The sequence below is a fragment of the Mus caroli genome, chromosome 2 (genome assembly GCF_900094665.2).
Source record: "Mus caroli chromosome 2, CAROLI_EIJ_v1.1, whole genome shotgun sequence".
Lineage (NCBI taxonomy): Eukaryota > Metazoa > Chordata > Mammalia > Rodentia > Muridae > Mus > Mus caroli.
The window spans coordinates 111641740-111652849 of NC_034571.1; the positions used below are offsets into that span (position 1 = coordinate 111641740).

Sequence of the window (11110 nt, forward strand, 5' to 3'; positions counted from 1 at the left end):
TTTTCCAGGAGACCCCTTATCTAAAAAATGTTCCTGGAGCAGTTTCCAATTGGGAGGGGGTACCTTGGGGTAAAAAGTTCAGGAGTGCTCCGGGAACTATCTCTGGATGGGAGGGGTAAGAGAACTCTGAGCTGAAGAGTTCATGGAGAGTTCAGGTGTCCAGTAATTAACTCTTTCACCAGGGCGGTAGAGAAGGTAACTTACAAGGTAATTTGCTCAGGTGACAGGAGGGAGAATTCAGTCTCAACAGCTCCTAAGTTGGCTTTATCCCAGTTCCTGCAATGGGATGCCTGGGTAAGGGTATATAGCTCAGTGGAAGAATATGTATTTAGGATATAGTCTTGAGATCTTGGGTCCTATCCCCAATACTATACCCCCAAGAAGGGAATTTGTCCAAAGGCTTTAAGATAACCTCAGGCTGGACTGAAGAGCCAGAGACTGTCCAAGAATGGGGCTTTGACCTCTTTGGGTTAAGGAAAGCTGACTCTGTACTGGAACTGGAACCCAGGGCCGCCACATGCTAAGGTTTATTACACCCACAGATACAATCTTAGGGTTGGTGGTTGGGCAAGTTTTTTGTTTCTCTTTTTAAAGACTTTATTTTATGAGAATGTTTTGCCTACATATATATGTGTGTGTACTCCATGCATACCTGGTGCCCTTAGGGTCCAGAAGAAGGTATTAAATCTCCTGGTACTAAATTTTGTGGGGGGGTGGCGGAGTGGGGGGAGGGTTTGAGACAAGTTTTTACTAGGTAATCCAGGCTGACCTTGAACTTTGGATCTTAGTGCTTCAGCCTCCTAGGTGCTGGAGTTAAAAGGCCCACTCTTTTTAAGGTGCACATACACTGATAGTATCTTAGTTCTATTGCTGTGACTGAGGCAACTCATAAAAGGAAGCATTTAATTTGGGGAGTTTACTTACAGTTTCAGAAGCTAAGCCCGCATCGTGACTAGAGGCATGGTGACATTCAGGCAGGCACCAGAACAGAAGCTGAGAGATACATCCTGATCTGGAGGGAGGCGGGGAGGGAAAAAGGAGGGGGAGAAGTAAGGGGAAATAAAGGAGAGATGGACAGACAGACAGACTGACTGACTGTGCTTTGGCATGGGCTTTTGAAACCTCAAAGTCCACTCCAAAGACACACCTCCCCCAACAAGGCCACACCTCCTAATCCTTCTCAAACAGTGCCATTTCTGGTAACTAAGTGTCTTAGTTAGGGTTTTACTGCTGTGAACAGACACCATGACCAAGGCAAGTCTTATAAAAAACAACATTAAATTGGGGCTGGCTTACAGGTTCAGAGGTTCAGTCCATTATCATCAAGGTGGGAGCATGGCAGTATCCAGGCAGGCATGGCACAGGAGGAGCTGAGAGTTCTATGTCTTCATCCAAAGCCTGCTAGTGGAAGACTGACTTCCAGGCAACTAGGGTGAGGATCTTATACCCACACCCACAGTGACACACCCATTCCAACCAGGTCACACCTATTCCAACAAGGCCACACCTTCAGATGTGCCACTCCCTGGTCCAAGGATATACAAACCATCACACTAAGCATTCAGATAATGAGTCTGTGTGGGCCATTCCCATTCAAGCCATCAAAGTTATCAAAGGGAATGACTTCTAAGGCCTGATTTTTAAAGTAGTTTTGTGTATTGTAAGCAAAATGAAAACCAGCACGGGTATTTCCTGTAGACAAAGTTTCTCCAAAAAGAAGCAGAGCAGAGAATAGACTCTTATCGATCCATCTTCACCCTTCTGGCTCAGTATATCTGGCAGACTTTTCTGTAAAGCAGGAAATATAAAGGACTGCTTACCCTGTCTTGGCAAAGCTAAGCAGTCGACTTCCCTATGCCTCCTTTGTCTGGTTTGGACAGCATGCTGTCAGCGGTTAAAGCAGGGCAGCTTCTTATCCAGTGGCCAGCTTGCTACATGTGAAGCAAACTCCATAGGGAGGTTCTTTAATACTTATCTTCCTTGAAGTAGAAATGGGGGTGCTGCCAGAAGTAGACCTGTCTCATTGTCATGAAAACCTTTCAATGATAAAACATCTTTAAATGTCATATTCTCTGGATTTCTGAGGTTTTTGAAGACCATCTATGTAAACACAACTTTTATTCTCCTATAAGTAATTATTGTCTCTAAAGATTATTGCCTCTGTCTGCTAACCTCTGCCTCTTCTGCCTAGCCCTGGAAGCTTCTAGCCTCCATACAATCTTATCAAGACCTAGAATATTTTCAGCCTCTGAGACTTACTGCTGAATAAGCTTCCTAATTCTTTCTGAACTCTTGCTGGCTGGTCAACTCAACTGTTTTTGGCTCAAAACTCTTCTCAAAGTTGACTGATTCAATCTGGTTTCTTTTGCTTTCTCCTGAATTGCTCTGCTTGACCTTAAACTAACTCTGGCAGTCTATTCTAAAGTTCTGGATCCTTGTCATTCTCTGCCTCCTTCTGTCTTCAACTGTATCTAGCTCGCACGTGCTCACTCGCTCTCTGCAACCTGTCTCTGCACAACTGTCCCAGTAAAACTGCCTCCTCTCTGTCTCCCTGTAAGTAGCTTCCCTTTCCTCTTTCTTCTCATGAGAGTTAGGCATAATCTATTCCATCAAATCTGTCTCTGATTCATCACTTTGTCTGCCACTCAATTAGACATCACTTTCAAACTTGGGTGCTTCCTTCGACAAATTAACTTGACCTTGAATGTTTGGGATTAAAGGTGTGGACATGTCTGTATTCCAGCCCAGAGATTAAATGTGTGTGCTAAGGCTGAACCATACCTCAACTTAAAACAGAGTTGTTGGTTTTTTGGTTTTTGGGTTTTTTTGATTTTCTGAGACAGGGTTTCTCTGTGTAGCCCTGGCTGTCCTGGAACTCACTCTGTAGACCAGGCTGTCCTCAAACTCAGAAAGCCGCTTGCTTCTGCCTCCCAATGTGCTGGGATTAAAGGCGTGCACCACCACTGCCCATCTTAAAAACAAGCTTTAACAGTAAACAACACAATCTTAGGTTTCACAGTCTGATCAAATATTCTGCAACATTTCTCTCTTAACATTGTATAAGTGCAATACCTTAAACAAAAGTTGAAAAATAATACATAGTATGTTGTAACAAATATAATCCTAATCTGTATCAATATACAAAGATCTATACCAGTGTATGATGCAGTAAATGTTATTTAGGGGTTTTTACCCCACCTTTAATCATTTAGTTCCCAAGTAAAAGACAAAACTTTTATATTTATAATAAACCTTAAAGCATTAGAGCTAAGTAGATATCAATCCTCTATGCTATTTTGTCTATTTTTTCATCAATAATCTTAAAATATCATTTGCCATATTCTGCCTGGGCCACTCTAACTGGCTGACCCTCATGGACATGAGCTTATGATCCACCTACCCCATGGCACCTTCTTCCTTCTCCCCTCTTTCTTTCATGGTCTGTGCCTTAGACCCCAAGCCTAGGAATGGAAGCGCTGCCAACCTCTCTTCTGCCCAACTACAGGTATCTTTATTCAACCAGTAGTTTTAAATAAAGGAGCAAGGTTTGCAACCACAGAAGTTGGCATATGTGAGAATTCACTCATCTTGAGGCACCTAGACCTTGGGATACAGAATTTAGCATGACAGTGCATAGCAACAGACCAAACCTCAACAAATGTAACCAAGTATAACCTTAAATTTGTGTCAGTATACAAAGATCTATACCAATGTAAGATTTTTATTTTTTTGCTTGTAGCAGCTTTATAGTTTAAGAGTATATTCAACAATCTATCCTTTATTCCTTATTCCTATTCTCCTTTTTCTTTTCATCCCTTCTCCCGCCTTTCCCCCAAACAAAAAGATAGGGAACAAAAAGGAAAGAGCAAAGAAAAAGGAATCCCTGGCTCTAACCTCCCTCATTTTGTTTTCTCCCTGATCGAGACTATAACAACTTGTAACCACCCCCTCAAGTGATGACAAATGTCCATCATCCGTTGAGCAACCAGAAGCGTCCATCCCACCTCTTGGGAATGAAAGCATCACTCTTAAAGTTGCTTCCTGCTGGTTTGGGGCATCATTTTCCTTTTGGGGGCCCCCTAAAAATTGGGGTATGGGTCACTTTTAAGAAAGCTAGCTGTAGCATTTGCTATATAGTTTATAGTACTTATGGTACTGTTTGGCACTGAGAAAATTCAGGGCTTATTAGCCTTTCGTTACCCCACCTAAGCTCCAGGAACGGACAAGCTACCAGCCCCCACTCAGCTTCCCTTGAGTCCATGGATAAAAGACTCAGACAGTTGTTCCTTTCAACTTGCCTTTGACACGATTGCTGGACGATACTGTCTCCCACCTGGAAAAGCAAGCATGCCCTTAACAATATTCTTATCTCTGTGCCTCCCACCTGCCCTAAACTTTAATTGGCAAGACACATTTAGTCCCTTCCCAACATCCCTGACCACCTGCCTATAGGAGCTACCGGCCTCAGGCCCCCACTCCTCCCAAGACCTCACATGGCTGCCAAAACATGGCGAACCCTCCCTTCCTTGCATCTGTCTCTCTCTTCTTTCCCTCCAGGGCCCCAGAAGTCCCACCTATTCCTTCCACCCAGCAGTTAGCCCATGGCTTTCTCTACTAACAGATCAAAAACCAATTAGGGAACAGGACCTTAGCATCAGAACCCCACCCCCACCCCCAGGCAGCTCTGAAGAAAACACAGCTCTGGAGGGCAACCATGAGAGGCGTGCTCAGGGGAGAGCTTCCAGGATCAGGCACTGAAGAGGCTTCTCCAGGAATACACGTGTGCTTGTCCATGGAGGGCTGCTTCTCCTCTGGCTCAAGATGTCTTCTCACATGAGGCTCATTTTGTTTTATCCATCCATTTTAGGCCAAGAGACCCTGGCATCAAAGCAGGAACCCACCACGGATCACACGGACTCCATGGTGAGAGCAAGGGTATAGATGGGTAGGGCCCTCAGCCAGGGCTCAGTGTTAAACCCACCAAGTAAGAGTGAAGATCATCATTCAGATTCTCTGGTCAAATTATGCAAGCTTCATTTCTCTCAGACAGGGCTGCCCCCTTCAGCAGGGTTCAAGAAAATATCACTGAATGTAGACAGTGGGGCTTATGCAGCCCCCGAAAAAGTGGGTCTTCGAGGATCGAAGGACGTCCAGAGGAATTTTGGTTACAGAGGAACTTGGCTGAACATTTCAGAAATTATTTGGCACAACATCTAACTTGGGGGGAGGAGGGGTGGAGGTTAGGGTATAGGGTGTGGAACATGTCAAATTCCAGAAAATGAGTCAAGACCTGGTCAAATCCAAGTTTTACAAAGAGCAAGAATTAACTTATATTGACCTTTAACAAGGTGTCTTTTAATCTTAAGATGGAATCAGGCTAGCCCATCACCCAAGCGGGATCCAAGGCCTCTGCTTTGTGCTTCGCAGAGATGCTAAGATGCTTTCCTTTGGATGTCCCTGATAATAGTAGAGAGAAATGGTCTGTGTACTTACAGCATATTTTACTTGGAAGGTGGTTTTTAATCCTCTCAGGTAGCTGTAAGTGAATGTGAACTGAAAACACATTCACAGAATGGGGCTGCGGGGAGGGCTCAGTTAGCAAAGTGCCGGCCACACAGCATGAAGACCTTGGTTCAGATCCTCAGCACCCAGGTAAAAGCTGGGTGGTAGAGGAGAGGAAACAGGTGGATCTCTGGAGCTCATTGCCCAGCCAGCCTAACCAGCTGCTTAACTTAGGGACCCTGTCTCAGCAACTAAATTGGAGATGGACATTTGAGATGGAGGAGCAGGTAAAGGGTCTTGCCACCAAGCCTGATAACCTGGACTGGGTCCTTCACTTTGTCCTCTGACCTCCACAGAGTGGTATAAATTCTCCCCTTCCCTACAAGTAAGTAAATAAATGGTTGTTTTGTTTTGTTTTGTTTTTTTTAAATAGTAGAGAGCTATTGAGATGACTCAGTAGGTAAAAGTCCTTGTTGCAAGTCTCACAAACAAGTTTGATCCCAGAACCCAAGTGATGGCAGGAAAACACCAGTTCCCCAAGTCACCCTCTGGCCTCCACACATCTCACGTGCATGCACACATGTCTGCACATGCACATTAGATTTTTTTTTTTTTAATGTTTTAGGTTGGAGGGGGAGGGTGGTCAGAGGCTTAAGATGGCTGGTCGGTGGATTAAGGTCCTTGCCACACAAGCACTGAATTTGATCCCTGGAAGGGAAAGGTGGATGAAAAGAATCCACTCCAGAGTTGTCCCATGAGCTCTACCTATGTGCCATGCCGTGCAACAATAAAATCATTTTTAAAGGTAGAAAGCAAACTCTACCTCTCTGAACTCCACAAGAATTTATAACTGCATGTATGTGTGCATATGCCACAGATGTACAAACACACACACACACACACGGGGCAGGGGGTGGAGGTGAGAGAGAAACCCATATAATAGAAATCTGGGGATATGACTCAGGAGTATAGTGCTTACCTAGTATGCCTGACATCTAAGGTTGACTGCCAGCACTTCAGACACACCACGCATGCATGTGTGTGTACACACAAAAACTTTTGATGGGCAGAGCCTGTATAGAGACTGTCTGATTTCCCTCTTCTGCACTTCACCAAATCTTTTCCCTATTCCGTTGCTGAGAACTCCGTAATGCCAAGCCTGTTTGAATTCATAGTTTCCTTTTGGTTCTTTCCCTATAGAAAGGTAGATTATTCGAGGCATAACGGCTCCCCAACTTGTCTCATCTTGTCCCCAAGGAAGATCAGTTATCACGGTGCCAGCCAAGAGAGCCAAGGCTTGCTTCTGAGTTTGCTGTGACTTGGCTCCTGAGGTCTGTGCAGTACAGAGCACACTGTAAATTTGATAAATTTGATACCTCAAGGAGCGAGCCTGTAGTAAGAAAGCAAGCTTCTTGGGACTGGACTGCTGAGACTGCCGGGATAAAGGATGGGTTATTGGATTAGATGTAGGGAATCTCACTGCGCTAGATAAAGGAGTCTATGGCAAAGAGAAACAGTTCCTAAGAGCAGTGCCCATTCAGAATCTGGCTCTCCAGTGGCCTGGGATCAGCGCTTCAGATCAGTCATGAACGGAAAGGATGATAGCCACCATCTAATTCATGTCTGTCTGTCTGTCTGTCTGTGTGTTTATCTAATCTATGTGTCTGTCTCTCTGTGTCTCTTTGTGTGTGTGTGTGTGTGTGTGCGCGCGCGTGCTCATGCACACACATCTCCCATCCCCCCTCTCCTTTCTTACCTCTCTTACCTCTCTTACTTTTGAAATAGGGTCTCACTACATAGTCTCCACCATCTTGGAACACACTAAGTAGGCCAAGCTGGCTTTGAACTCAGAGATCTCCATCTGTCTCTGCCTCCCAAGTGTTGGGACTAAGGCTTGTGCCACCACACCCAGCTCAACTCTGTGTATATTCTTTACTCTTAGCTGCTGCTCGAAACTTTGAAAGACGAACTGAAGGTTTTCAATGAAACCGCCAAGAAACAGATGGAGGAGCTACAGGTAAAGGCCGACACACCCATGGCAGCACCTGCCATTTCACCACAGCGTAGGGATTCGGGGAAATCGTTCTTCCTACTCTTCCCTTTTAGAGTATGCTCTGCCTACGTGTGCACATGTACAGACTGTGACAGTGTCCATGGAGGTTAGAGCTGGGTTACAGGCAGTTGTGAGCCTCCGTGTTAGGCACTGCAAGCTGAACCTGGGTCAGCTTTGCAGGAGCAGCCATTGAACTGCTGAGACACCTCTCTGGTTTATCCTTCCTTCCTCTTTTCTTTTTCCCTGTCCCAGAGATCCAGCCCCAGTATGATCCTCTTCATGGGGATTATAGGCGTGAGCCACCATGCTTGGCTTGCTTTTTATTTACTTATTTTTTTAACATTTATTTTTACTTCTGTGTCTCTGTGAATGTATGTCATGTATGCGCAGGTACCCATGGGAGACATAAGATGACTTCAGACGCCTTAGAGCTAGTCATAGACATTGGTAAGGTACCTGCCACGGGTACTAAAAACTGAACTTTAGTCGTCTGAAGGAGCAAGGGATAGTCAACTGCAAAGACATCTCCAGTTCCCCTGCCTTCCTATTACAGTTCGGTGTGAATGTATGTGGGTGCATAGTGCGTCCATGCCCCAGTTCATGGGACTCAAACTCAGGTTATTAGGCTTGGTGGCAGGCACCTTTACCCTTGGAGCGATTTCACCTGCCCCCATCCCCCCATCCTTGCCTGGATCATGTTTGGCTTGTGTGTGTACGTGTGTGTGTGTGTGTACGTGTGTGTGTGTGTGTGTGTGTGACTGCCCCTGCCTCCAAGAACTGCAGAGCTGAGAGCCAACCCACTCCCTACCATGGTTGCAGTTCTGGGAATACAAACCCCCAAGTCAGGAGTGGCCCTCACCATGTTATGACTTTGCTCCTTGGGGAGGAAGAGGCTGAGGGGAAAGGGACGGCTCCTACAGTCCTGAGTTGGGGACAAAGATGGAGAAGGGGGGACATCAAATGACCAGGGCTCCCTGCCCGGGTAGGGCTGACTCGGGTCAGCAGCCACGGAGCAACAAGGATCAACTCTCTAGGGATATAATAAATAACACACTCCTAGATCAGACTAGGTTAAGGCTCAACTCCCTCCTTCCATTCTGGAGGAGTCCAAGACAGAGACTACACTCCAGTCTGGGCTCCCTGCAAGCAGCCCATCAGAGCTCACCACGATTGACGTCCCAATCGATGGAACCATTCACATAGCTGGGCAAAAAGGATGAAGGCAAGGGTCTGCCTAGGGTTGAGGTCGGGGTGGGAACAGGGCCAGGGCGCCCAGCAGGGACAACAACAGCTGGTACGACTTGGGGTAAGGTGGGTAAGTCCCACATGTGCCATAGAAGGCAGCCCATAGCACCGGGCCCAGTATACTTGTTTGTTTTTAATGAACTATTTTGAAATAATTTTAGATTTATAGAAGAGTTACATATCTAATATAGAAAATTCAGTTTCCCTAGGATAATACCTCACGCTGTCCTCACACGTCCTCGCGCTGTCCTCACTGGCATGCCATTGGTAACTAAAGTCCCAGACTTAGTACTGAATCCCTTTTTTTTTTTTTTTTTTTAGATGCTTTTCTTTCACAAATTCGTTCTATGTTCCTGAGGACCCTAGAAAGGTTCCTGGGGATAAAACCATTGCAAGGCCCAGGGGAGCAAAGTCTCCACACCTCCCATGGGCCACACCACAGTGTGCTCAGAGAGCTGAGACTGAAATCCATGCTAAAAAGCTCTTCTCAGGAGACCTGAGCAAACTGTCCAGATTGTAGGGCTAGAGGGACAGTCAGCGGTTGAGAGTGCTTGCTGTTCCTGCAAAGGCCCCAAGTTCTACACTCTGTAGCTCATGCCTTCATAACTCCAGCTCTAGGGATCTGATGCCCTTTTGTTTCTCTCCTCTCCATGGATATCCAAGGGTATCCACACACACACACACACACACACACACACACACACACAAATGAACAAGAAAAGATAATTTAAAAGCCAGGCACGGTAGCACACACCTTCTATCACAGAGGCAGGGGTCTGCGTAAGTTGAAGCCTGATCTACATGGTGAGATTCTTGGACTCCTTTAGATTGTCAGACAAACGGTGGGGCAGGAGACACAGCCGGTTTCATTGTTCCAGTTTAAATACAGAGTGGGGAAATTCCCCGAGCCAGCACAGATAAATTTTAAGGTGGGAAGTAAGATGCTGTCTGGTACTGGGGTCATCCCCCTCTATGTAGCACGGGTCTAGTGGTCTGGTCCAGGTGCTGTCTTTCTTATAAGAGTTTTATTATGGGTTTCCCTCTGGGATGATTTCCCTTTCAGGCCTTGAAGGTGAAGTTGAAGCTGAAAGAAGAGGAGAGTGTCCAGTTCCTGGAACAGCAAACCTTATGTAAGGACGAAGCCAGTGACTTCACAATAATCCTAGAGGAAATGGAGCAGCTCTTAGAAATGTAACTCAAGGCAGGCGGCCGGACGGCTTCTTCCTGGATAAACCCTCGGCAGAGGCCACTTAGGATATCTTCAAGGACTTGCCATCCCTTAGGTAAAGACCTTCTGCAGCAGTTGATCCGATAAGGCCAGTTGATGCTGGGGTTCCTCCTTTAAGCAGATTGCCCCACCTTTTAGATGGCTCAGCTCTCCTGCAAGAGAGGAACCTGGGAGTTTGACTCCACTTCCTGTGCAGCAGAGAGAGCAGCAGCCCTTAGAACTAGGATACTAAACCAGCCGCCTTGGAGACTCTAGAGACTCGGAAACATGGGAAGAAAGCCCACACCACAACAGCACGTGCGCTGTGCGGGAGATGTGACTGTGAGCCATGCTGTCCCCTTGTCTCTCTGGTTGAGTTAAGTTTATGAACTTGAAATTCTTGAAGTTTTTTTGGCTTAATAAATGGGGTGGAGGTATACAAAGCAACACCTACCTAAAACTACACCTAGAGCTTTTGAAATAAATGTTTCTATGAATATTAATATTCTGACTAACACTAGGGAATGAAAGTAACCTCTTTAACCCAGTGTGGTGGCTCATCTATAACAATCATAGGACTTGGGAGGCTGAGGCAGGAGAATTATCTTGAGTTAGAGGATAGCCTAGGCTGCAGAAATCCTGTCTCAGAAAAGCAAGGAAGATGTTGGGGATTAGGAAATTGCCACACAAACCATATGTACACCAATCTCAGTTAAGCAAGAATAGTTTTGTGAACGCACATTATAATATGGAAGTCCAGGTCCATGAGAAGGAAAAGCCCAACTGTGGCACCAGTCTGCTCTCAGAGTAGGCTTTCTATAGGAAAAACCAGGTTTAAAGGTCAAGGAGAGGAGCCGCTGGCTTACTAGGTAAAGTATTGTTAGCTAACCTTTAAGCCGATTGGTCCTGAGTGAGGTAAGAAAGATGGTGGTCAGGCGGTGAACAAGGGAATTTCAGAACACTGAGATAACTGGGTACAAGTGATTTAATCACATTGTTTTTGCTTATTAGTAGCATTTTTCAGTGTCAGTTACACTAATCACTATGACCTTAATTTCACCTTGTGACTAACATGGAGCCTGAATGCAAATGGCTACAGTTGT

The 11110-nt window shown here is 45.7% G+C and overlaps 1 protein-coding gene across 2 annotated transcripts in view; it reads left to right on the plus strand.

The window, feature by feature from the left end:
* The window catches only part of Knstrn (kinetochore localized astrin (SPAG5) binding protein), a 21050-nt gene extending 10540 nt beyond the window's left edge, over positions 1-10510 (plus strand). Inside the window, exons 7-10 of one of the 2 annotated variants that reach the window (XR_002377337.2) lie at positions 4868-4923; positions 7445-7519; positions 9864-10083; positions 10167-10510. Coding sequence is in view for 1 of the 2 variants with exons in the window: in XM_021155482.2 (XP_021011141.1) it covers positions 4868-4923; positions 7445-7519; positions 9864-9995 (263 nt within the window). In the remaining variant the exon portion in view is untranslated. Of the gene's footprint in view, positions 1-4867; positions 4924-7444; positions 7520-9863 lie in introns of both variants that reach the window. The other variant, XM_021155482.2, reaches the window with a different exon arrangement.
* The last annotated feature ends 600 nt before the right edge of the window (positions 10511-11110 follow it).